Source organism: Lipotes vexillifer, unplaced genomic scaffold (assembly GCF_000442215.2).
Source record: "Lipotes vexillifer unplaced genomic scaffold, Lipotes_vexillifer_v1.1 scaffold655, whole genome shotgun sequence".
Classification (NCBI taxonomy): Eukaryota; Metazoa; Chordata; class Mammalia; order Artiodactyla; family Lipotidae; genus Lipotes; species Lipotes vexillifer.
The window spans coordinates 1,041,610-1,069,486 of NW_006788208.1; the positions used below are offsets into that span (position 1 = coordinate 1,041,610).

A 27,877-nucleotide genomic window follows, 5' to 3' on the forward strand; every position below is an offset into this window, starting at 1 on the left:
CATACACACACAAACACATTTGCTATAAGACAGTAGAGGCCTTTTAATATTGTCTACGTGTGCTTATCTTACGGAGGAAGTATGAAAGAAGTATAGTAGCCAGAGAGATAAAAATAAAAAATTAAACCTACACAAAAGTTAATCACATAATAAGATTCGGAAATATATTCAAATAATTGCAAGCCTATAAGAAACATTATAAATTATTTCATGATGAATTTTTTGTCTATGGATTTAATATATTCATTTCTGTTCTAACCCCAAATTTTATTTATGAAAAATTAAGACCAACTTTAAGAACCTTCAATATTCACTTTTATTATTTATAAAAAAATTAAGGTATGAGAGTGCATATGGTGTACTGCGATCTTGGGTTTGCACATTTATTCACGTGTTTACATTATTTCAACTTTAATAAACATACCATATATGTATCTTTACAATACCTGATACCGATTTAAGCTGTCTGGCACTTATACATGTATTATTAGTTCATTCTGGTGCTCTGCACGTCAAGAAGATGTTAAAAATGATTGGCCTGAAATAACTCCAAGATGAAGACTGATTGAAGCAGTTATGCTCCAGCGTTTGCCACAAATTTATTTGTGCCGGTTTTATTTTCTCCCCTTAATTGAATGTAAACGTTTGCCAAAAAAAAAAAAAAAAAAAATCTGGAAATGAAGTTGTTACTTTTTAGTCTAATAAATAATTTTAGCTACGCTTAATGTAGCTTTTTTAAGGCCTTCATACAATTGAAAAAAATTAAAGTCGCGCATGTTAAAACCCTGTTCATTTATAAAATAAAAAATAGAATTTTATAGGTTTGCAGTTGAAAGTTACTGTTCAAAACCTCTCATGCACGTAACAGCTGCAACCCAACTGAAAGTCCTTGGTGCTGGCAGCCAGGGCACAGCCAGCTGCCAGCAATGTGAGGCATTAAGAAAACACCATGATGTCAGAGGTCTAGATTTACATGTATTAAGCCACACGCCAGCAAATTCTCTGATAAATACACATCATTTTAATAATCAGTATTTGATAGCAGATGAAAACATGCATTAGACTAAAAATGCCACAAATTTGTTTTTACATCCATTCACTATAAAACTTTCTTTTTTAAAATTTAAAGTCTTGGTTCCTATTTTAGAATACACAGTAATCAGGAGGATACATGATGGGGAGCCAGTTTTCGGTAAAAGACGCACAATGGGTCCATCCAAGCAGCTTCATCAGCTATAATAAAACACACACAATTATTAAAGAACAGATGTTTCAGCCTCAGCATTTAGGGTAAATTCTGTATTAAATATTTAGTAGTAATAAAGAAGTAGCAGGTAGAACTTTCCTTCCATCAACTCACCCACAACCTTCCTTCTGCCCGACCCGCCTATCCGGGCGATTATCATCACCCCTGCCAACCCTCCTGCCTTCCCTCCCTCTGTCCTCCTGGCCTCCCATCGACTTGACTGACTTGCTTCTTTCTTTCCGACCACCCTAGTTTCCTTTCCCTCATTCTTCCTGAGTGCCTACGGTAGTCAAACACTGTTCTAGGCATTAGGAAAAAGCACTGAACAAACTCACTTCCCACTTTCAGGAAACTTAAGTTCTATGCAGGAAAGCCAAACAGAAAGTCAGCAAGCTAATGAACAGATAATAAACAAGTAAATAATAAGTAATGTATCAGGTATATAGTAAAAATAAAACTTGCTATAATACAGACTGGGAAGTGAGATGGTCAAGAAAGGGATCTCTGAGGAGGTGACACTTAAGCTGAAATCTGAGTGACAAGAAGAAGCCTACTCTGTGAAAATCTGGGGGAGAGCTCTCCATGCAGCTGGAAGAGCTGGGGTCCTCGAGAGGGAAAGGGTGCACTGTGCCAGCCAAGCAGAGAGGAGGCCGGGACGGCAGAAGCAGAGTGAGGACGCGGGAGAGTGATATGAGATGCAGCTGGAGAGGCCGCTGGCAGGGGCTGGACCACACGGGCCTTACAGGCCACGGGGAGGAGTCTGGATTTTACTCTAAATGTGATGGAGCTTCACCAGGAGGGGTCTAAAGCCATCTCTTCCGGCTGCTGTGTGGAGAACAGACAGCAGGCGAGCAGAGTGGAGGGGAGACAAGTTATGAAACATCCCCTGGTGTAAGCATCTGGGTGGATGGCGGGCTTCACAAATGTAAGAGCTCAGTTCACAGCCTATGTGATGAGAAGACATTAAGTTCCAGAAAGAGCTCTCTCAACCTCCTCAAAGATCTGAAGAAGTGAATTTGAAATGTCTTACAATTTGAACTGACAGAAAAGGTCTGAGAGTAAAAATAACCTATAGTTTACTCTAATTACCAGAAATTGCCCCAGGAACCTACAGGTGAGTTTTACATCCAAAGAATACCTTCAATATGAAGACCAGACCCTCGGCCACCTTTGGCAGGACCAGCGTACCCCAACCTCCATATACCCTTTAAGCATAAACCAACTATACGTGTGCAAAGACAAGGCTAGGCTGAAACAATTTCTGTGGGGTTCAGTAAGTTCTTACAGTTGACATTTAATTTGTGCAGAGAGCTCAACCACAGAACTTCCCTGCATATAATACATGGTAAAATAAAAAATGGCCTATTGTGTCAAATGAAGAATAAAATCAAACATAAACTCTAGAAGAAGTTCAACCGTTTTAGAACTGAGGCAACATGTATTTAAAAGAAATCATCTGCTTCCTTTGTAAAGGAAACCTGTCTTCTAACTACACAAAATATGCAATGCATTTTGCCTATGTTGAAAACACTAGAAGCTAAAAATATAGGTTTTCTGGACAGGAGTGAAAAATGTTTTAAAAATTTAAACAGCTTACTGACTACCTTTCATGCATTTATTTTATAGTTCACATTATGTTAATTAGACTAATAATTAGTCATGATAAAGTTGGTACTGTTTTATCACTACCGTAAGGCTTTCTAACTATCTTGTCACTCTACAATATTGAAATGACACCCAACAGTGGCAATTTAAATATCACTTACTTGAATACAATTTTTCCAGTTTTCTTTTGTTGGTTTTTCTTCCACAAGTTTAGTTGCAAATTTAAGGCCTCTCCCATACATTTTATTTACGAAGGCATGCTTGTATGCAAATGTCAAAACCTACAACGTAAAACAAGATACAGCTCATCTACAAAATATTTACAATTTAAGGCATATTGCTTTAATAATGAAAGAACTGGACTTCCCTGGTGGCGCAGTGGTTAAGAATCCACCTGCCGATGCAGGGGACACGGGTTCGATCCCTGGTCCGGGAAGATCCCACATGCTGTGGAGCAACTAAGCCCGTGCGCCACACTACTGAGCCTGCAAGCCACAACTACTGAAGCCTGTGCGCCTAGAGCCCGTGCTCCGCAATGAGAGAAGCCACCACAATGAGAAGCCTGCACACTGCAACGAAGAGTGGCCCCTGCTCGCTGCAACTAGAGAAAGCCCGCGTGCAGCAACAAAGACGCAACACAGCCAAAAGTAAATAAATAAAAATCAAAGAAAAAATAATAAAGAAAAATAATGAAAGAACTGAGTGTAGCTTTTCAAATGAACATGTTACATCAAGTAAATTTTAACAACTTTTTAAAACAACAATTAACATCTTTAAAAGAGCTGGGTATCCCACAGAACAGATAATCTATTTGGGGAAAGAAAGCTATTATGATAAATCACTAGCTGTTGGAATCCATACCAAAATACTTCTATGCAAAAGAAAGCAGAGCTAACATAAGTGATGACAAAATTGCAAGTTAGACGTACAAAACTACAGAGTCACTATAAATTACCAAAATTGCGAGAGGATAAAAGTAAACAAATGAAGTGTCAGATTATATAAACATGTTCTTACTTTCAACTGCTTCCTTTTGTACAAGTTTTCTACCTTTAATTACTGCATCTGTCAAAAATACTCGTAAGCATTTGTTTATATCTTTAGTCTCCACTTTTAGAATGTGCAGCATGTCCTCAAAGAAAGGAATCCTGTCACACTTACCTGTATTCTAGAGACAAGGAAAGGGCTCAACAACTGTTGCTACAGACACAGTAAACAGACAGGTGATATAATGCACACCCCTAACATAAGAGCGCTGCGGCAAGAACAGAATTCTTTATAACAGCTTTATTGTGATGCTCATCAAGTGTCTATCGACTTGATGCTGGACCAGGCTCTTATTCATCTTTTTCCCAGCAGCGAGCGCAGTGTCTGGCACACAGCAGACACGAGATAACTTTGTTAGTAGTAACAGCAAGTATTGCCGACGTCCTTCCAGGTACGTGATACTCATTCATAAAATCCTATGGTACGCAGCACCACAGCCCATGAGCATTCGGTCACCCGCCTACGGTCACACAGGTCAAAGCGGCAGGGGCAGAATCCAAGCTCCAGGGGCCTGATTTCAGATCCAAATTCTTAACCTCTGGTGCTGCCTCCTTCAGTTTCTGGAACATTACTGAGTTCCTTCTATAAAAGCACTACTGTACTGAGGTGGAACAACCTGAAGCAGATAGGAAGAATTCTCTCCTACTTCAGAAACCTTTACTACCGATCACCATAGTTAATCTTGAAAACAAGCACCTGTCTACTAAAAAATCGCCAGTTTGTGCTGAAAGAAGAATTCCACTGATTACATTTCCTTTTTTCTTTCTTTATGTCCAGAAGAAAGGAAGACTGGCAAATACCTGTAGCTATATAATCTCTACTGTTAAGAATTATAGTAGAGAGCTGGACGGCATTTTACACGTTTTTATAATCTAAACCCAAAAAGTTCATCAATGTTACTTTTTTCTACACTGGGCTTTAAAAACTGATCAGGTACAAATCAAGATGATAGTTATTTAGAAGTTAAAGAGTTTGGAGAGAAATAACATATATCTAAACTAACCAGAATACCCCCATCTCCATCCCTGACAAATGAGCACAGGGACAGGTGTGGGAAGGTACGAAGACAGCTTTCAGATGCCCTTAATTTTAGCTGATACATAAATGGCTTAACCAAAAGCCCGCCACACACGGTCTCCAACTGTTTCCCCAGCTAGCATGGTCCACCAGCCACTATGCGGACAGACCAAACAACGGTCAAGTGGTTTCAAAGCCAGGAAGACCAGGGAGGCCTCGCTAAGCACCTCGTCTTCTTTGGAGCCCAGCTCAGCCTCGTTCCATTTATCCTCGTCCTCTCTGGCCGGGCCCGCTGGGCACAAGGGATCTGGGATGCACCCCCAAGAACTGCAGCGAAACAAGAAGGAGAAAGGGTACCTTACTGTCGAAAAGATCAGTCCATTTTGTAGCTTCCCAGAAAGTTTCTGTCAGAGAATCCAGGGCGCTCTCTCCCTCCTCCTCTCTCCCTTCCAGGTCGCCTGATGCAGCCCCATCCTCCTCCCGGGCCTGGAGAAGGTGGTCGGCCAGGGCACAGCCTTTCCTACACAGGGCGTCTACGAGCGTCGACTTCTGCTTGTCCATGTCACTGTGCGCCAAACCAACACATTCAACAGATCAGGAGAACATCTTTAAAAGTACAGCCTCACCCGAAATTAACCTCATGCCTTCTCTGCCTAAGATTTACAATGCAGCAATGTGGTGTAGCCATGGTGAGACATCTGCATTGTGCAACGCATGAGCCACTGTGTTCCACACACAGGTTAAATGAGTTAGGATCGCTGTAATCGGTTGAAACAGCATGCCATGCACAACAGAGGGGAAAGACTGTTGGGTCAATTCTGTCAGCTAAGAAACTCTTAGAATAGTATCTTCTAAGTGTTTCAACTTCTTATGTCAGTCGTTACATACTTGTGTAGTTGTGAACTGTCACGCATACACAGAGCAAAGGAATACAAGGCTTACTCTAGCATTTTAACACATTAACTCATTTATACTCAAAATAACTCTATGAGCAAGAGACCATCAGTTGCCTCTATTTTGCAAAGGAGGAAATCGAGGCACAGAGAGATCAGGCGATCTGTTCAAGGTCCCACAGTTAGGGAGCGGCAGATCCAGGACTCCGAGCTCTGCGGCTGGTCCTGGAACCCCTGCTCTTAATCGCCGGGGCCACCTACCTTGCTCCAGGCAGGCAGCTTTGTTTCTGATGTGTTCCAATGCCCAGAACAATGCCTGGCACGGAACAGACACTCAGTAAATTGTTGCTGAATGAAATACAGTAACAGCCTACACTCCTGGGACAGTACTGGCCCCTCCAATGCTTATTTGACGCATCCTGTCCAACTCCTGTCAGATATGTCTAAAGATGAGGATTAAAAGTGCTGAGAAGATGACCAGGAGGCACTGAGATATGGGATGAACAAACTGTCTAACGGTAAGCATGATTCTGAAGGACCCAGAATGAAACGTGCTGCCTATGAAATCCACTGGGACTATCAAATCAACAACAATTTGTACAAAAGACAATTAAAATGAGAAGAGGAGGGAAAAAAAACCCAACACAACGCCAATAACCTGCTACAACCTAAGTTACCCACCTTAATACATTTGCAATGCAGATGAAATTATGCCTAAAAGATACCCAAGAGCTTATGAGCAAAGAGTTTCAAAGTTTAAAAGAGCCAACTCTCACTCTCTTTCCTGGGAAGTGTTTCTGGGGACTTGAAGTGCTTGGTCACTGTGGACTTAAGAACAGAACGATGGATGGGCTTTCATTTACTGAGTCCCTCCTTACCCCACCACCTCTTAGATGCCAGGCGGCGCCTGAAATGTCTCAGCAGTACTTCACTCATGCTTTAAGCAGCCTCAGCAGTCAAGCATTATCCCCACGTTGTGAGGGAGAACGGGGGCCGTGGAACGGAACTGGGCAGGCAGGGCAGGTCTGGATATCCACTCACCTACGGCATCCCGACTGACTGTCCTGGCCACCCAGAGGAGGGCTGCAGGATGCAGAGCTTGGAGGGCAGGCTGGGGTGACAGCTGTGCTGGACTCGCCAGGCCTGGATTGAATCACCTTTAAGACCCCTTTCTACTTCCGCATTCTCTGATCCAATAACCTAAATTCCAAATATCTGGAATGTTCTCTTCCTACCCTCTTCTAACTTTGAACTGACCTGCTCAGATTAAATACCTATTAATCTATGATGACTTCTCTGCTCTCCTTCTCATGGGCTTTCACAGTTTTAAAATACTTACTATAACTGTTAATCACATTCCATCTAGCAATTATCATCTTCTGTATTAGGCTGTATGTTTTCTAAGAGTAGAGAGTGTCTTGTTCATTTTTTTTTTACATCCCTCTCAGTGGTGCTACATACAGTGCTTGGTCAATAAATCTCTCTGAATCAAAGTTAGTTAGGGACTGATTAAGGTGGTAATAGCTACATTTTAGGAAGTAACTTCAATTAGATACTTTAGTGGCCTAAGTAAACTGCAGTTTAATTAAAACTTAGATCCCCTACAAAAAGTTAATATTTTTAAGATTACAAAATGGCCGTCTTGCAATTTTTGACACAAGTTGACTTAAGCAAAAGCAGCTGGAAATGAGAAATCCATGCTCCATATAATCCTTTGTATATAACTGGCATTTCATAATGTATATAACTGGCATTTCATAATGCATATAACTGGCATTTGTATATAACTGGCATTTCATAAATGGTGGCTGCACCATCCACTATTATTATTAGCAACAATAAAACAGCAATGTTTCGAGAAGGTTCCTTTGGAAAAGTGTGAATGACAATGGCCAAGAACCTATTCTGAACAACTTTTATTCCGCTTGAACACTGCTGCTTGTAAGATTCGTTAAGACCTGTAATATCAGTATAAACGATGCAAGGTCAAGAGTTCTAGCAGTTTAAAATCAAGCGTTTTGTATGTATATAAAAAAATTCTGACTGAAGCAGATGGAATCTTTAAGGGAAACTACCATATTTTCAGGCAGCCTGCACGGTTTCAGTTTATTATTAGTTACAACAACGCTAAGAGGAGGAAACTTCCACCCTTGTAAGTTAAGGACCCCCAGGGTTGGAAATAAACCAAAGTGACAGAGGGAGACTGGTACTGAGAGTGTGGGAGTGTTATCAGGAGATGATGGTAGGAGTTCGTGGAAGGGTGAACGGGAAAGCCGCCGGACCGTCATACCAGCAAGCGGAAACCACACTCTCGCACGGATGGAGCCTTACAAACGCATAAACCCAGCTACGCGTCTGTTGTACACATCACGTTAGAGTTTACTAAGGCTAAAGTATAATCCCCCCACCCTTGTTCTCAAGTAGTACTGTAAACCCAGTTTCATAAAACTGAAGTTGCCGGATAATGGTTTTAACCCAATTTTATTTCTTATCACTTTACTAATAAGCATTATAAACTAAATTTGGAGCCTGTCATGCTATTAGTCAATAAACACTTGAAAAATTAATTTTATAGGGTGCTCTATGTTTCCTTCTCCATGTGTCCAGTTCACACATATCCCCCAAATGGCTGGACTGCTTGATCACAGTCACTTAAATCTCTCCACCATGACAGTACCTGATGGTGGAGGAAGCAAACGACTTTTCTTTTGCTTAATCTTAAACGACTGGAGAAAATTACTATAAGATATTTAAGGATGGAGTATCCCCAAATCGGTAACTCCAATGATAAGGATATAAAAAATACCAGAAAAGAAGGATATTTTCAATAATTAAAAAAAGTAACTAAGAAATGAGATGCAAGAAAGAGTATTTACTGGTTAGGTACTTTTTTATAATAGCTGCATCGGGCCTGGGGTCAGTCTTCATCGCAATATAAACTGCTAGGGCCGTTTGATCTATATGAGAAATAACAGCATTTGCAGCTTCGACAATTTCATTAAGCCTTTTCATTCGTTCCTGGGGAGGAAAAAAAAGAAGAATTAAGAAAAAAATGGATGTATCCATGAGCCTCCTGATGCATTTCACTTCTGAGTTAGGACTCGCGTGCTGCGGGACCAGGTAGGCTGTGCAGCCCAGGGGCTCCACACTAGCTCCTGGTGCAACCTTTATGACGGTCAGCATCTCTAGAAAACCTGAGCTCAGACAGGAAAATACCTACCCTACACTCCCCACTGGCGCTGAATGGAGTAATAAGCAAGATAACGAAGTTCACAGAAATATAAACTGTTTTCTACAGAGACAGCTCTTTCCTTGGGTAACTTAAAAGTTCAGAAACGTGATCAGCTATGTTACCCCAGTCCCATAGCACATGAAAACAGAAGTAAAAAAAGCACCAGCTGATGAGACAAATTCTAATCTATTACTGAAACCTCCGAAATGAGAGTAAACAGGAACAGAAGCAACAGAGTCTCACTGCTGGCCCCGGGCTGTCCTGGCGTCCTCAGCAATCCGGCTCCTCACAGGGCCTGCGGGCTCACACTTAACCCTTGGTGACTCTTAGGTGGTTATGGCCACAAATGCCACAAGCACTTTCTACAGCCAGGACTCCCAGTGAGAGCTGGTCCACTGAAGACAGCTGGGAGCTACACGGCCAATTATCAGAAATCAGAAACGAAGTTAGCCAAGGTAGTGCAGAGGAGCTCCGCTTTTGCTGCAGGCGCCTTAGACTCCAGCAGGCCACGACCATGGCCTTCTGCTCCCGGCTCTTCAGGTCAAGGTCAGAAAAGCCACCCTTAGGGTTTCCTATCTACTCCTCCCACTGACCAAACGTGAGTCCTGAGTCAGCTTAATGAAAATAGCTCAACAGAACATTCAATCTGAGGCGACACGTTTTCAGTCGGCAAGAAGAGAAGACAAAGACTGCCCCCTTGTTCCAAAGGCAAACCTCATCTAATACTGCAAACAAAATGAGACTCATAGTAAAACCGAACACGCCCAACCTTTTCAGCATCCAACTGATGAAGTCGTGCAACGTACAGAGGGAGATAATTAGGGTATGTTTCCTTCAATTCATTATAAATGTCACTAGAATCCAGCCTACATATGTAAGAAAGAGAAACAGTCATTATTTCAGTTCTTTTAGAAAGAAAATAATTTCTGTCTTTCCTATTACTTTACTTAACATTGTTTTGAAGTTCCAGCTAATAACCTAAGGTATCAATCTGAAATATAATTACTGACAAAGACTGTATTAATTTGTAGGCAGTATAAATATGCTTACTGAGAAAACCAAAAAAAAAAAATCAAACCGGAAATTATTTCATTTAAGAGTTCAATAAGATGGTCAGATGAAAGTAAGCATCGACAGCTTTCCTACGTACCAGCTATAATTAGATTTATCAACGGGGGGGGGGGAAACATTCAAAAACAGTTAAGAAAGATTAAAAGATCTAGAAATGCCTAAGATCTACAAAGAAGGAAAATTTACACTGTTTTGGAAGAATCTGAAGTCTTGAATGAACAAAGAGACAGATGTTCCACGTTCCCAGCTGGGGAAGCTGAAGAAACTATGTCTGTTCTTACTGACTCCGCGGGAGGAAGAGCAGCAGAGCAGAGGCCATGGTTTGCCCCGCCTGGGGGCAAACCATGGTGTCCCATAGGGGCGGGGCCCCCGGGCCTGCGTTCTCAGCAGTGCCCACCTGGCAGACTCTCTGCGTCGCAGGCGGGGGCTGAGCAGGAGAGAACGCCCGCCTCTCAACGGAATTCACCCAGAACCTGGCCTCAGCAGCAGGCTGTGGGGCTGGGGTGCAGGCCGACACGTGGCGAGCCCCTGCCCCTCCCAGCAGGAGAGTCCTCCAAGCCAAGGGGACGGGGAGCCTGCAGTCCTGGCTGCAGCCAGTCTGGAAGAGGCTCCGCTTCACTGAGCTGGGAGTGGGAAGAGAGTGACCTTGGCTCACATACCAGAGTCTCACTTTTCTTACTGAACTTTTGTAGGTGTTCTTAAATTGGTGTTTCTCCGTTTGCTGTATGTCCTTAGGATCATTTCCAGAGGTTTAAAAAGGTTTGTTTTAAATTTGCTCATAATTAAATAGTAACTGGAAAACCAGGACACAGTATCACTCACCTGCTCCATGTATAAATACAGAGACAACTAATAATAACAGGACAATGATTATCTTTGGAAAGGGGGCAAAAAGTGATTCATTTTCTTTTTTGTACCTTCCAATAAAATTCTCTTCCAAGAGCAGATCAGAATAAGGATTAAAATTTTTAAAATTCTTATCACAAAAGGGAATTAAAAACTAAATATAGGGCCTCCCTGGTGGCGCAGTGGTTGGGAGTCCGCCTGCCGATGCAGGGGATACGGGTTCGTGCCCCGGTCCGGGAGGATCCCACATGCCACGGAGCGGCTGGGCCCATGAGCCATGGGCGCTGAGCTTGCGCGTCCGGCAACGGGAAAGGCCACGACAGTGAGAGGCCCACATATCGCAAAAAAAAAAAAAAAAAGAAAAGAAAAAAAACTAAATATAATTACAAGAAAATTTAAAAGCACTTGCAGTCCTATCCACTGTTAACATTTCTGAATACACAGCCTTTGCATACACACACAATACTGTTGTAACTGGGAAAATAAAAGTAAACGCTTAGAGGATTAAAACTCATTTAAAACTTACTTTGTCATCCACTGAATTTTAAGATCTCGTAATGCTTCAGTAAACTCTTCTTTTAAATCTTTCTCTTTTTCTGAATCTTTCTCTTTGTCTTTGCTGCCATTCTTTGTCTTTGTTGGTGGAGATATTAGGTAGTAATGAACAGGGATTACATCCTGTGAAAAATGAACGTGGAGAGAGAGTCTTAGATTAACATGCTTAATATTCTTTATTTAAAAATCTTCAATAGCCGAACAGCACGTAACATTGGCTGCACTTGAGCGGTACTACACTGTATTTCAGATTCTAAGGGCCAAAATACATCTAAAGTTCCAATCTGAGATCAAAGTAATTTTCTCCCAAACTTTAAAGCTATTGCTTCTAATAACTCCTTTAAAACAAGGAAATAAGAACAAACTTTTCTCCATTTAAGTGTTATTTGGTATTCTTAGTTTTACTTGACAGACCGACTACAAAAACGTATGAGCTTTCACATTTTACATTTGAGAAGAGAAAATAATTAAATTTTAAAGAAAGAAAGAAAAGATCTGCTTTTCTAATTAAATTTAAAGAGAAATTTCTTTCTTCATTCAATCCACAGGACTTACTGAGCTCCAGCGGTGTGCAAGGTAATAGCTCTGAAGAGGTGAGGGACAAAGCAGACAAGGGCCTTTCACCCTCTGGGAAGACAGCCAACAAACGTGTAGGTAAATAAACAACTTCAGGAACGACACGTGATACCAAGACAACAGAATAGAGTAAGGGGACAGAGCGTGACTGGTGGGTAAGGGGGGACCCGTGCAGACAACGTGGTCATGGAAGCACTCTAATGGAGACTCAGTGACATCAAGGAATAAACTGCAATGAACCTGAATAACCAAAACGAGGAGAGGAAGAGATGTGCGAGGACAAGACGAGCACCTGCAGAAACCTGAGGGAGTGTGCAGCAAGCGCAGGGTTAGGTTCTGAGAAAGGGCAGTGGCCACATAAGTAAGCAGGGCTGACAGAGTACGGGTAAAAAAAAACAGGTTTTATTCTAGGTGCCACAGGAAGAGCTGTATGCAAGGCAGTGACACGATTAAGGATTTTTGCATTTTGTTTAATAACTCTGGATCCTGTATGGATTAAACACTTTGGCTTTTTGGTGTTTTGTTTTTTTTTTTTAATAACTTGATACTACTTACGTGGAGAATGGATGATAGAGGCCAAAGTGGAAAAAGAGAAAACAAGTTGGGACACAGACCCAGGTGTCCTGACACTGCCTGGAACTAAAGGACAGGCCATAGAAAAGGAAGCAATAAATGGAAATGAGATGTACCGGGAAGGCAGGACCGAGGGTGGTTGCTGGTGATATTTAAGACGAGGGGCTGAATGAGACCAGCAGGGGTGGGGGAGGGGGAAAAGAGCAAGCCCAGGAATGGTCCAAAGCTTTCCACAGTGGAGGGAGAGTCTGAGGTCAGGGCAGCCCCGGGGAAAAGCCAGCATGAAGATTGAGCGTGGGTGGCTAGTGACAGCTAGCTGAAAGGCGGCGTCAGGCGGGAGAAGTAACTGTCAAACCTGACAGCACAGTGGCCCCTGATCACCCACAGAGCAAGAGCAGCAGGGGAGGCTGGTGGGGGGCGGAGGGCAGAAAATAAAGGCCGAGAGGGAGATGAGAAGTAAACAGGTATGGATGGTCCTTTTGAGAAGTTTTGCTTTAAAGAGATCAAGTGTAACTACACCTATTTGTGTCTTTTTTATTAGCACGTGAGTCTTGTGAAAAGTAATGCAGGATCTGGGAAATGAAATCACCTGTTATAGTTGCTAGATCCATTTCTGGCACAATAACTAGGTGCCCCTAATTAAATCATTATTTATTAAGACAATTTCCAAAATTCTATCTTTAGGTTTACATTGAAAACGCTGCTAAAGTAAAATCTTGTATTTGTTTTCATTGACAAAGTTTCTAAAATTGGAACAAATTACACTATCAAAGTTGTTAAGGCCCTATTCACATAATTTCAGAAAAAATTTTGCACAGGTTGAGTCACAAACAAGTACTGGCCCCATCTTCCCCTGAGGTGTAAATACTACATAAATATGTCCATTTTAACAATTTTCACAATTAAACTTTATTTGGGGATATAACAGTAAATATAAGCAGCTACTGTTGTAGGAGCTCCAATGAAATAGTAACCACCATTTCAGTACAACCCAATTAAAGCGCAGAAACCACTGATGGACGAGAACCACAGAAAGCCATTTTTAGCCATTTCAGCACCACTCTCCCTTGAGGTCTGGGAGCAAGTCTGCAAGCAAAGGTCTTCAGTGAAGTGTGAGCCTGGGAAGGGGAAACAGCCCTCCTGTGGGCAGGCTTCCTTCCGGTCCCCACCACCCATCCTGCGCTCCTTCTCGAGGTTTACTCTGCTAGGTGGACACTGCCCTGAGCTTAAGCCAAGTTAAAAGGGTCTGCAACATTTGAGTGGGTAACTGACCACCAAGTTTTCACGGTAACAGCCCACTTCAGTGTCATCTGTTTAGCAGAGACAACACACCTAAGAATTAAAGGTGTTAAGTGGCCTCCAACATTTACTCTGTTAATAGGGCCCTACTCCCTTTGCAGTCAGGCTCCTGTACTGCCCAGTGTGCTGGAATGTGCCTGCACCTGCATTCAGTGTGTGCATACCCCTGCTGTCCCCTCCTCCTCGCCTGAGCAGGGAGAGGAACAAACCTCAGAAGGCAAGGTCTCTCTGTTGTGAGGCAATTCTTCCTCTGAGGCTCAGAGGTAAGGCATTTGCTAAGATGTTTTAGTAAAGACAGAAAACAGAATTGAATTTAAAATGAACAATCCATTAAACTTAATCGATGATTAACAATGAACTCTAACAAAGATCTGCAAATAGAGAGAAACCACATATAACAGCAACCATAAACTATCACTAAAAATGCAAAAGATACTGGGAAAGTTAATGATGAATGGCCTTGGGGTGGTGGGGAACCAAGATTTTGTAATCAGCATTTTATATAGTAAATCTGTACCAAATTAGTAATTATAAAGGCCGGTATTATCCTATAAAATATTTCAGGACAAGAGCTACTTCTTATTACTAAATATTATGGACATGGTTATTTTAGTCCCCAACCAAAAGAGAAATGAAGTTATTTTTCATTCATTCATTCATTCATTTATTTTTGCGATACGCGGGCCTCTCACTGTTGTGACCTCTCCCGTTGCGGAGCACAGGCTCCGGACGCGCAGACTCAGCGGCCATGGCTCATGGGCCCAGCCGCTCCACGGCACGTGGGATCTTCCTGGACTGGGGCACGAACCCATGTCCCCTGCATCGGCAGGTGGACTCTCAACCACTGCGCCACCAGGGAAGCCCTATTTTTCATTTATTTTATCATGGTCATCTGTTCTTTTTGTCAGTAAGTATTTTTACAACTCAACTTCTCAAGGGCTTAGCATAGGGTCCATTTAACAGAAATGATTTTGTACTATTAAATCATAAGAAATCTTGGTTATGATTTAAAAAGACAGTCAAAGAAGAATCTTCAGAGCAGAAATACTACGATATAAGCTCTCTATAGCAGACACTTAATGGTAAGCATATTTTTTAAGAAAAAAATTACTCCATTATTACAAAGTATTTCAACAGTGTTTGAATTGAATTGAATGATATTTAGAAAATGAAATCTATCTGCCAAACCAATAACTATTTAACATACCACCATTTAAATTTTGGTTCAAAACATAATACCCTTAGCTCTTAAGTGATTAAAAAGTATAAATTCAAAATTTTAATACGTTTACATGAACTAAAATAGCTATTTAAAAAATTAATGTCGTATTTGAGTGCTATTTATGTTAAAAATAACTATATTCTTTCATATTACTATGAACTTAAAAAAGGGTAACATACACTTTCAACTCAAAAGTCACTGAAACCCAGAGGACAAATCCATTGAGGATTATGTATACAAAGTTGGTATTTTGTTCAGGCAATAAATTATATATTTTGTAATGTGACTATAAAACTATATATAATAACAATTATTTTTAAAACAAGAGCTTCACGTGCACTTACACTGAAGATGGGGAGAAATGGGAGGAAGTGACTCCAGATGCCCAGCTCTAGAAGCTTCAGTAACCATCAGTTAACAATAACGTTCCTATTCATTTGATAGTTTCCTATCTCAAATAATCTAATACAAACAAAAGGCACCAAAACTCCAGAAGATCCACCAAACAGTACAACAGAAAGAAAACCCCCAGCTCTGCCTTTGGGTCGCGCACCTTCTTTCTAGTGGACTCCTCATTCTCTGAAGCAGCGGCTTTCAGGATATTTTCAAAATGAATCAAAGATAATGTGTGCATAAAATGAAATTACAGTTTTATGAGTCTGATGAACTGACATTTTCTGTTTTTGTTATAATGCTGGTTAAGTTCCATTAAATGAATTTACATGGCCTTCAAATGGGTAAAGATGCTCAGTTGAGAAATACGGTCTACAGAGAAGCCGACATTCCTTTACCTGGGAAGATAACCCCCAGTGGCGTATTTTGTTTGAACAAAGTCTTTACCACTACATAATCATATACAATTTTAGAGGTCATTTTAATAAAGACATTTTATCTATTATAAAATGGTGGCCCCCAGTTTCACATCACTATGAATTAAGAAACGCTGAATTCTCTTTTGTTTCTTCTTAAAACACTAATTCTTGCCCTGCAGTGCTTCCTGCACGCAGGAGAGAAATCACTACGATGACGAATGATGTCAGCAGGTCCTCACCAGAGAGCTCATCGAATACGTATCCCTTTCTCTAAACTAGACCTGAAGTACAGTTTTTCAAATTAAATTTGGCTCCAGCAGTCAATCAGAGATTGTCAAATAAGTTGCAGAGAAGCTGATCACATCACTTACTACTTACGGTCTTAAAATCTGCTGCTGCTCTTCGTATAAGTTTTAATTTGGGGCCAACAGTCCTTATTTCTGTTTTTGCTACGCCCATTGCTCTTTTCGTCTCTGCCTTCCAGAACGAAGAAAATGCAAGAGCAGGAAAAAAACTTCACTTTAAATATTTTAATAATATTTTATTAATCAAATCATCCAATTTAAGAATGACTTTAGACTTAAAAAATAATTGCTTTGTCATATATAGCTAAAAAAAATCATTCATCTTTCTACAGGATTTTAGATATGCCAAAGTTCAAATATTACTACTTGGTCATACCTGCAGTAAGAAATGAATAGCATTAAAATTTTCTCTATACACATATAAACCAGGGGTCTTCAAGCAATTTATGGTAGGGAAAAAAAACTTTTAGAAAGCAGTTTGTCAACACTGATAAGCTAAAAGCACTACACTGCAGAACTGAAAGAAAGGAAACTATGGGAGAGATTTTTTAAAAAAAGATAATAGTGACAGAAAAAGAAGTTTAACTAATATGCAAATAAGGCTTTAAGACATCTTTTTAAAGAACTGACAATCAGTACCTTTTTAAATTTTCCTTGTCGTTTTGCTGCAGACTGCCCCTGGGAGTTAGAACAACATTCTGTAAGAAAACATGCGTAATCTACACAGGATGGAGATACCACCTCTGTCTACTTTTCTGCCAGTTTCCGTTCCACCTGTATGGGTCACAGTACTTAGAAGGGTCAGGTCTGTCATCAAAATGGCAGGCTTTTAAAGAAAGCAATACTGCCACTTTCTTTTTTTTTTTTTTTTTTTAATAAAAATGCACTCAAATGTGTTATTCCTAAGGGTCAATGTTTTTCAGCTTTTTATTTCAAAAGTTTGTAGAGCAAAATTTATTAGTTATCCAAACAGTTCTGAAAACATTAAATTTAGGTAACAGTCCGCAGAGTCAGATTTTCAAGGCTGTCACAACGATCACACACGCCCACGCGCCAGAAACAGCATCATTCGAGGGAACTGAGAACGTCAGAGAGGGGCAAGAGGAAGTTACCTTCGCAGCTGCCAGAACTGCAAGAGACGCACCATGGCTGAGATCCGATGAAATAAACAACGTGTTGGGAATTACAATTAACTCTGTAGCTTTAGGTTTTCTCAAGAAAATCTACCCTGGTAAGTAATAACTAGTCAATCCCACCTGTTTATAACTTAATTTCACAACTGCCTCTTAAAGAATGCAGCCAGGAAGCAGTAACTATCTCTGAATTGCTAAAAGCATACTTCTAATAACAATGCTCTTCTTCTGTCTTACTCATCACAGGCAGTGGACACTTCAGAAGTTACCTGGATGAGAAGCCTCACTGCTGAAGCCCCATAGCAGAGGCAGCAATATTTCCCATAGCGGAAAATGAAACCTACTTAAAAAGACCTAGACCAGGACTTTTTAAATCAGTGCACCTATGAATTCCAGTAACTACTGATTCACTTCACATTCTACTAAGGCTATATTATACTGAAGTACTTATAATTTATACTAAAATACATATAAGTAAATGGTACAGACTGAAATGAGACTCGAGAAATATGAGAGCAAATGACTTGCTCTAAGCACAAAAGTCCTACGTGATGACACTCCTATGACAGCGAATAAACCATCTTTGGTTCAACAGTGGTAAGACATGAGAATACTTGTTAAGATGTTTGAGCTCTATTCATTTTGATAACAGCACTTATAAATTCCAGAATTAGGTGGTAGACTTACTTTGTAAGAAATAATGCTAAAGAGAAATGCAAAACTATAAGAATGACAACTTTTACTGGCATTGAGCTAAAATGACATTATGACAGAGGGTGACAGATGTATATAAACACTATTCTCACAATAAATTTGTAATGAAAACAGATGGAAAAACTAAAACAGGTACTATCAAACCATAACAGTTATCTCTAAAATATAAAAACCAGAAACATGTTTTTAACAAAAAGCACAATTTTGAAACTATAAAATAAACCTTAGTGCCAAAAGAAATAACTACCTTGTAGATAACTCTACACAAAATTCCAATAAGAGAAAGATCTGTACAAGTAAAAAATACTGTTTTAGTAATTGTCCTGACTGGTTTTTAGAAATCACCCAAGAAGATCTGATTTATTCCTATATCCACAATATTACATTAGTTAAAACTCTATAAATTCTCTAATTTTAAAAACATCTCATTCACTTAAGCCAAGTCTGATCTGGATCTACATATTTCATGGGAAGTTCAAATATATTAGCTGTGCAAGGCAGAACAGGTTCAAGGCCCAAGTACTTAGGCTTGGGAAAAAGAATACTAAATATATGAAAATACAACCAAATATTAACTGACCTTTACTAGCAACTTGGGGAAAAAAACTATTAAATTTCTTTTTCCAGAGAGATCTTCTCTTTTACTCATTCTGAAATGTAAATTAATTTCCATTTTTAAGGAAATGGAAATTTTGGAACAGGCACTTTCAGTGTAAAAAAAAGAACAACAACAAAAAACCTAATACTTACAGCTTTCTTTCCAAGTTCAGTCTTTGACAATGTTAATGATCCTGCAAGGTAGCATCCAGGTCCTGCCCCTTTAGGTATTCTAAGAAGAAGATTCAAAAGAAGAGAGAAAAGGAACAAAAAAGAAAGTTTCACAAAGAGAATTAGGGGGAAAAACATCAAAACAATTGCATTCTGAAATAATTTCCGTAGCTAAGATTTCAAAAACCAAAGGGAGAAATAACCTTAGTCTAAAATGGCAAATGACAACACAGTATAAGTGTAGCCTAGTATTATAAACTAGCATTTAAAGATTACAGAGTATAAGATGGACAGCGAGTGTTAAGCAATGTTATTACTTACTTGTCGTCAGGTAAGGAAGTAACAAAGAATGGCTGGTTATATTTGGGTGGTAATGTCAAGTTACTTGATTTCTTCTTTCCTAGAAGTGCAAGACTATGATTTTCATGAATATCTAAGCTCAAGGTATTAGACAACCTATGAGAAACAATAAATGGAAGATCTTTAAGACGTTCCAAATCACTGATTTGCTCATGACGAATCTGCAGTCGAATTGTATAATCTCCTTTCTCCAGTTTCAAAGAATACTATAAAAGAAAAACAACATTTGGGAAAAGTAAGGTTTAGCCACATGAACAAAAATTACAGTAAGAGGATAAACAGTTAAGAATTACTACTTACAGAGTGCTTACAGTATGTGAGGTACAGTGCAAGTTACAACACACACACATGACACGCACACAACGCCCCGCTGGATGTCAAAGTGAGCTGGCCAAGGTCACATCCAGAGCAGAGGATTAGGGAGCTGAAGGCAGCCAAGCCCTCAGCCCTCAGCCCTCCCACAACAGGCCACTCCTAGGCGCCCAGCTGAATCAGCATCCGCTCAAGACTGGAAAAGGTAACGATTTTCTAGTTCCTGGGTCTTCACAGGCACGGATAAAACGACACCAAGAATGAGCAAAACTGAGGCGCTGTATAGTATCTAAGACAGACACACACACGTGTTTGTATGCACATGACTGGTAACCTTTAGATCATAACCACCATGCCACCCCCCTTTATTACAGACAGGAAAAACAGGGAGCCAATGGGAACAAAGGAGTACAGATCTGCCACGCTCCATCCAGGCAACCTGCTCAAGAGGACGGAATGCTGTATGCTGCAGCAGCAGTTTCTTCTGAGATTTTTAAAAGCAACAAAAGGAATGGCTGCAATAACCCAGTCTTTACTGAGGAGACGTGCCAGGGCCTGGCTTTGAGGAAAAAAAGGAAACCATTCCTTGAATGACTAACTGAAAACCCTGCGTAAATTATTTTTATTATTTAGCATAAAATTATAAAGGTTACAGGAAATAGTTCATTTCTTTGTCCCAGTCTTTCAATCAGGGATAAGATTTCTACAAATTATATGATTAAAAGATTTTTTTTCCTTCCAAATGACAGTGCCAGGCACAGTGCTTGGCATATAGTAAGTGCTCACTACACAGTGACCAAGAAGAAACATATTTCAAAGTTCTAATAAAATGAAGACACTTGGCACTGTCGTTGTGCTCTGGATCCAGTTCAGACCTGGGATCACTTCAAGGGGCTCACATATCCTGGATGATTTGCTTTCACTGTGCAGATAGGAGCAAGCACTGGGTAGGAAGAAGAAGTACTAAAAATAAAAAGCTCTGCTGGCCAGCGTCTGTGAGCATCCTCCTAGCCCTCCTTTACCCCGAAGCCGGATTCAGCCCAACCGTGGGGCTGAAAAGCTGTCACGGTCTGACCTGCAACAGACAGCTGAGCTGCTAGCCATGTGTCCAAGTACTAAATGCACAACCACACTGGTGCTTAAAAAGCAGGCACATTACCAGAGCAAGAATCCGGGCTTCAACAGCTCAAGAAACAGCTGTTAATTCTAAAAATCATACCTGATGAGGGTAAGCATCGCCAGAACCCATCTGTCTTTTGTTCTGGTCAAATATAATCCACAGCTGGCTGTCAAATTCTGATTCGTACAATAATTCACAAAGCAGGGGGCAGCTTGGAGTCACTTCCCCACTCTTGGGCTGTGGGGAAAAAAAAAAAAAAAAGAATGATTATTTGATGTGGCTTATATGATTTCTAATGTAGACCTGTAATGTTGCTATTGATCAGACTTTTACTTTAAAAGTATTAAAAATATTTTCTTGCAGTAACCAATTTCAAAAATGCGGAACACATCCAGGATTTCGGGACTAATAAAAGGTACTTCTCTTACAAGGTTTAAAAAACACAAACCTAGCTAACTGTATTCATTACTAAAGCAACACCTATTCTTCAGGACCTCTAATTAACTGGGTTTTTTTAATAAAACTAAAAATTTCTTTATGAAGTTGAAATTAGACAACCCACTGAAATCAATTATCTCCCCAACAGTAATTCATATTATGCTTCAATAAGAGTTTTACTAAAATCTTACTGATCCTCCATAAACTTCGATCTGATTTTTATGCCCGTCTCAACTACCTTTACTACCCATTCAACCTAGGAGCTATTCTGATGTCTCACTGTGCCAACACCTGCTTCACAGAGAGCAATCAGGCCTGGTTCCATAATCAGAAGGCATCTGGCTTTGACAAGACATCAAACCAGTGGACAGGTATCAGAGAATAGGCAGGTGTCAGTGATTACAAAAACTAAGGCTCAAAGGCCAGGTCACCACTAAATTAGAATCTGTGACTTCAGATCTGAATGGTACTTAGATCGTTCTATATCATAATTTCCCAAAGAATAATTCTAAATTAACCAGGGTTAATCACTTGTTTTTTATTTCATATATATGTATGTCACACACACACACACACACACTCTCTCTCTCTCTCTGAATACACTGTCCTTCCATTTTTGATTTTATGATTCATAGAACACAAGAGTTCTTTGTAAGGGTATACTTGGTTACACAAACACTTACTTGATGAAAGTTGTAAGTCAGGATCATCTCATAAAGTTGACGATTATTTGGCAAAACATCCCTTGATCCTAAAGGTTTTGTTTTTGCACTGAGTGGGCTGTAATCAGACAATTGCACAAGAGTTTATTGAAATGAGAGAAAACTATAACCAGCAAAATCTATAACGTATCACAATAAATGACAAATGAGCATTCCTAGATGCTGTCCTTTTCCATGTATTTTGTAATATTTTAATCATTAACTTATATAATTCTTTACTGACTGAACCATAGCAATACACAGTTAAATTTTGCAGTATTACAAAGGTAATCTTCTCATGATAAAAACATTTTCAACCATCAACAGACGGTCTCAACAGAATCAGATCCCAAGACTAGGTGACAATTCCTCACAGTGCTGAAGGACAGGGTTTGACCGCAGACAGCCCTGCCCTCACCACGGGATGGGTCCTGCCAGGTGCCACAGCAAGGGCTCTATGCACATGTTACTTAAAGCCAGAAGCTGCTGCTGTGGCTGCCTCTCAGAGACCCACCAGGTTCCCTGGGCTGGAAAGTCATGAACTGAATTTTCACGTCCAGCATTCACATGATTAAAAATAAAAGAGACCCTTTCCAAAGAGTGAAGAGACGCCCATCCCCCCACCCCATCACACTGATACCCAACATTTACAGCCCCCAAACATTGAAGATACCGCAGTGTTTGGACCCAGCTCTTCAAAGTTATGCAGGGAGCCAGATCTTCATATTTCAAGGAGGACTGAACATCAAAACGGTTGATTCCTTCTGATGCATGCTACAAAGGATATTTATCAAATTAGTTTCTCCAACTTTACTGAAAAAAACTGCATTTTTAAACAATATTTGGACCTAAATGTGTCAAACACAATGTTTATAAGCACCTATGAACAAAGACTGTTATTTCCAGAACCATAATCTCCCCATTAAAATGTAAACCCAACCACTGAAATTATTTCACAATAACACAAATAACTGACATTAAAAATGATGGAAATGTGGAACTTACAATGTTTAACTGAGGAGCAGTACATACTATCCCATGAAAAGAAATGGTATAATCAATATTGACATCACTAAGACTTGCCCACCAACGAGCAATGCAAAACTCAATTGCTTTCCCACCCTGCAAAGAAAAATGAAATTAAACTATCAATGCGTAAATCACAAAACATAAATAGGTGCTTCAAAGCAGTTCTATGCTTTCAAACTTCTCCTATTTGTACAGCAGGAAAATTCAAAGAACCTTATCATTAGCTATGCTTGAAGTTACACAAATCACAGTTGCTGAGACAGAGTGCAGGTATTTAAATACACAGTTATTTACTCATAATCCTCAACTGCTTGTCGTAAGAGGTCTGAGGCAGCTTCTGAAGTACATGTAATAAAATAATGGTGAAAACAAACTGGAATAAAAACTTGGGACCAAAGGAAAAATAATTAAGAACAATGACAAGAGAAGGGGTATGACAGCTTTGTGAGGCATATTCAATAGCCACAGCTGAGTTTTGGGCTCAAGAGCTACCTGGCAACCAAAGCCAAATGAAATTATGGCCACTCACATGTTTCTTCCTATTAAAAAAATTAAAAACAAAAGCTGTTCTTTGAACACTGAGTTTTAAATTTTCTAGTTATCAGTGTATTAGAAAGTTTAAAGTGAACCATATTACTCTATAACACATACAGGGACACAAGTCAAAGGTATCAGAAACAAAAGAGATACAGGAAAGATGAGGTAGCCATCTGAAAACACTAAGTAGCAAGTTCAAGAAAGAACATCAGTGCATTCACCTTCTAGAAGGAAGGACTAGGCACCATTTCTAACACTACAGGTAAGCCTGGAGATCTGCCAGGCTAATTTGTAGGCAGGAGTAGCAGTTTCACCTACAAAGCAAATTAACCTCATGGATTCTTAGCAACGGAGCATTAATAAAATAACTAAAATAAGTAGAAAACACGTAGAAAAGTCTTAAACATGGAAATAATCTACTGTACGATGAGGAGACAATCTCAACCAGGGTCCACTTTGTGAGGTGTCAGCATCTGGCAGACCAGCACTTTCCTAAGAGATTAACATTTACCTCAACTTGGTTGCAAGTATCCTAGTAAAACAACCTATCTTCCCACATTATTCAGCATTAATAAAATAAACAGTCCCAATGTGCTCTGAATACAAACTATAAAATCAAATTCAAATACTTAGTCTTAGCCCACACCCAGAATGAAAGGAAACTGTTTCAGGATTCCAGACTGTTAATTAAAACTTACCAAGACAGGAAAAGATTCAGTCAGCATTCCTTTCTCTGGAAGGGAACAAAACTTATAGAACTCATGACTTCGATAGGCTCTCTGCTTCACAAGCTGCACTGCATGAAGAACAAACTTGGCAGATACCTCAGAAGAACAGGAGCACACCATAACTTCTACAACGAGAGGGAAGAAGCAACATTTTAACTGATGAGATTTAATTTAAAATGGACACAAAATGGCTTTCATAGTGCCTACTTAGGGGGAAATACTATATCAAGAGAATGAAATGGTATATTCAAATGGAATCTGCTATTTCCTTAAAAACAATGAACTGACCGAGTATTAATAAAGATGAGAGGGTAGAAAATTTAGCTACGGAAAATAAATAAATCAGGACTAAAATAAGCAACTGCTATGCTGCAAACAGCAGCAAGCTGTCCACAGATGTGGACACACAATTATCCTAATCAGGTAATTTTTAAAATCCCTCCCTTCTCTGTTACTAAGTTCAACCTTTCCTCTTGCTGTAGCTAAAAACCAATCAATTCTTGGTAAAGAGGATTTTAATTTTAGAAACCTCTATCTGTTAGCATGCCTAAGTTCCATTAGTATCCATTTATCCAACTTCACTGATAACTTTTCCTAGTCTCTCGCTCTTGGTTTATCTGCACTGTTTGCTTCTGGAAAGTATGACTATCACAACTACATATGCTTAGCTGTGCTCTGCGGCGGAGCTGGAGATGAGCCAGGATCACCGTGAAGTCAGGTCAGCAGCTTACCTCGCGAATACCTGGCCCTGAGACAAAGAACTGAAGCAAGGCTTAATTCTCTGCTTCACAAGATCAAGTGGGCACAGGGCTCTGGGAACCTAATCACTTGCTAAGAATACAGAATCTAGTGTTATGACAGTATGTCCAAGTGTTTGAAATAGGAATCATCTGTAGTGCATTTCTTTTTTTCCCCTGCTTTGACTCTCCCCCCCCCCCAGTTTTATTGAGAAACAACTGACATATAATATTTTCAAGTTCAGGGTGTACAACGTGATGATTTGACGAATATGTATATGTTATGAAACAATCATCACAAAAAAGTTAGCTAACACATACATCACTTCATATAGGTACCAATTTTTTTTGGTGGGGAGAACATCTAAGATCTACCGTCTTAGCAAATTTCAAGTATACAACCCAGTATTATTAAGTACAGTCACCATGCTGGACATTAGATCCCTCAAACTTTTCCATTTTATAACAAAGTCTGTGCCCTTGACCAACATCTCTCCCCCGCCACCTCCCACAGTATATATCTAATCAAAGACTGCTAAATGCTCTGAGCTACTTCTATTCTGGATGATCTGATCAATTCTTATTAAAAACAAAAAACAAACACCCAAAAAAGCAAAGAACTAATTATTTTCAAAACCCAACCTAAACAAATCATAATTAGGGCATTATAATCACTGACATTTACCAGTAAACAGACATCATGTTCAATATGAATTAACTATAGATCTTTATTCTTTGGTATGATTAGCGCACGTTTTATTAGAGTTAGATGTTACACAACCATTGGGCCTATGTGAGTGGAAGCCCTGAGTTGTACCACGATGCAACTCTGACTCTGATCGTGAACAGAGAAGGCATTATTCTGAACCAAATTAAAATCCTAACTATTAAAACATCTTAAGATAGCCTAGATCAGCGGTCCCCAACCTTTCTGGCACCAGGGACCAGTTCCCTGGAAGGCAATTTCTCCATGGACTTGGGGGGAGGGGTGTTGGTTGGGGATGGACGGCTCAGGCGGTGATGCGAGCAGATGGGGGGCGATGGGGGGTGGCAGATGAAGCTCCGCTGGCTCGCCTGCCACCCATCTCCTGCTGTGCGGCCCGCTTCCTAACGGGCCCCGGACCGGTACGGGTCCATAGCCCAGGGGTTGGAGACCCCTGGCCTAAACAGATGACTGACATATGAGCCAATGCAAAATAGGACTAGATCTTTAAAAAGGTTTGAACCTAATAGCAAATCTACGGTGCCAGACACCTATTACTGTCGTGAGAAAAGTCTACTGCAGATATATGAACTTTATATGGTCATAACCAGAGGAGAGATAGAATGCACATAAAGGTAAATGGGCAAGACAAGACATTAATTTTACTTACCAGCCCATGTTGCACCCTCAGGAACCTCAATAAAATGCCTTCGAATTTGACCAGGTTTAAAATGTACATCTGTCAAGGCTAGATCATAATGGGTTGATTCATTTACTCTGAAAATTAATAAAAATAAATGATCAAACATGACACTCTCATTAAAAAAGCTTTATAAGCCCACTGGTACTCTAGATTTCAACAGTTCATGAGAAATGAACACAGGGAGTTAAAAGCTGGTAACAAAACAGTATGCACAATGTCATCTCAGCTTTGCAACATGTTAGCAGAGATACACTGTGGAGATGCTTTTTCTGCTTTTTACTTGTTTGCTTTATAATTTGTCTGAAGTCAGACACATAGCTCCCTCTTTTTCGGTTAAAGGAATTCTACAACATTCACAGGATTTTCCAGTTACCAGAATCTGGACTATTTGAGTCCAAAATATTAAAATCAAAGGTAATGTTTTGTGCCACTGATACTGCCTTATAGTTGAGACTGATATTAAATTTAACCTTTCATAGCTTCAAAATGCACCCATGCCATAAATGACACAGTAAAGAAGAGAAAGTACTTTCATAGCGTTTTTGTAAGGGATCAGTGAAACATAAAGGTCAAATGTATAATTACCCAACCCAGAAACCTAAAGTACATACTAAGGACAAACTCTAGTCAGTATGACAAACATTTAGTGAGTGTCTACTACACCTGAGGCACTGCTATTAGGGGCTACAATTACAACAATGAATATAATGTTTTCCTTTTCCCTAGCCAATCTAGCGGGGACAGAAAACCCAACAGGGACGTTGAACATAATATTCTCTGGGGAGACAGGAAGCGTTAGTGGAAAAGATGCAAGGTTCCTGGTTCACGAGGAGCGGTCAGGGAAAGCTTCCTGAAGCAGATGAGGTCTCAGCCAACTCCTGAATCTTGTACATTACCTTGTCGAAGTTCCTAAGGGACTTCTAGGGAATATGTGGCTGAGAATTTAACTGTTCTGCAATTTTTTTTTTTTTTTTTTTTTTTTCGGTACGCGGGCCTCTCTCTGTTGTGGCCTCTCCCGTTGCGGAGCACAGGCTCCGGACGCGCAGGCCCAGCGGCCACGGCTCACGGGCCCAGCCGCTCCGCTGCATGTGGGATCTTCCCGGACCGGGGCACGAACCCGCGTCCCCTGCATCGGCAGGCGGACTCTCAACCACTGCGCCACCAGGGAAGCCCTGTTCTGCAATTTTTTCACGTGTGTGTCACTTGTTACCTCCTCAATTTCATCCTGTTTCATATGGGCTGAGACCTACTGCATATTAAATATTACTGTGCAACTAACTCAATAGAAGCTGTTAACTCAGAGTTCTCTATTGTTTCCAGTACTCTCATCTCCATCTTGCCTTTCATGTACTGAATAATTTGTTTCGTACATTCTGTACAATGGGTTCCATATGGGGTCACGTAAGATGCAGTCCCCGTGTCTTCTGTGGGCTCACAGTCAAATGGGGTGAATTAAAAATGACAACACATGGGCTTCCCTGGTGGCGCAGTGGTTGGGAGTCCGCCTGCCGGTGCGGGGGATACGGGGTCGTGCCCCGGGCCGGGAGGATCCCGCGTGCTGTGGAGCGGCTGGGCCCGGGAGCCGTGGGCGGTGG

The 27,877-nt window shown here is 40.4% G+C and overlaps 1 protein-coding gene across 1 annotated transcript in view; it reads right to left on the minus strand.

Moving 5' to 3' along the window:
- Positions 1 to 998: 998 nt before the first annotated feature.
- TPP2 (tripeptidyl peptidase 2) overlaps positions 999 to 27,877 on the minus strand; it is a 69,075-nt gene continuing 42,196 nt past the window's right edge. Inside the window, exons 16-29 of the mRNA XM_007461522.1 lie at positions 26,250 to 26,356; positions 24,110 to 24,264; positions 22,851 to 22,967; positions 22,519 to 22,619; positions 21,828 to 21,924; positions 20,806 to 20,943; positions 19,236 to 19,480; positions 18,897 to 18,975; positions 11,484 to 11,635; positions 9,810 to 9,906; positions 8,696 to 8,826; positions 5,273 to 5,480; positions 3,013 to 3,132; positions 999 to 1,233 (exon numbers count right to left, since the gene is read on the minus strand). Coding sequence (XP_007461584.1) covers positions 1,144 to 1,233; positions 3,013 to 3,132; positions 5,273 to 5,480; positions 8,696 to 8,826; positions 9,810 to 9,906; positions 11,484 to 11,635; positions 18,897 to 18,975; positions 19,236 to 19,480; positions 20,806 to 20,943; positions 21,828 to 21,924; positions 22,519 to 22,619; positions 22,851 to 22,967; positions 24,110 to 24,264; positions 26,250 to 26,356 — 1,837 coding nt within the window. The 3' untranslated portion in view covers positions 999 to 1,143. The remainder of the gene's footprint in view (positions 1,234 to 3,012; positions 3,133 to 5,272; positions 5,481 to 8,695; positions 8,827 to 9,809; positions 9,907 to 11,483; positions 11,636 to 18,896; positions 18,976 to 19,235; positions 19,481 to 20,805; positions 20,944 to 21,827; positions 21,925 to 22,518; positions 22,620 to 22,850; positions 22,968 to 24,109; positions 24,265 to 26,249; positions 26,357 to 27,877) is intronic.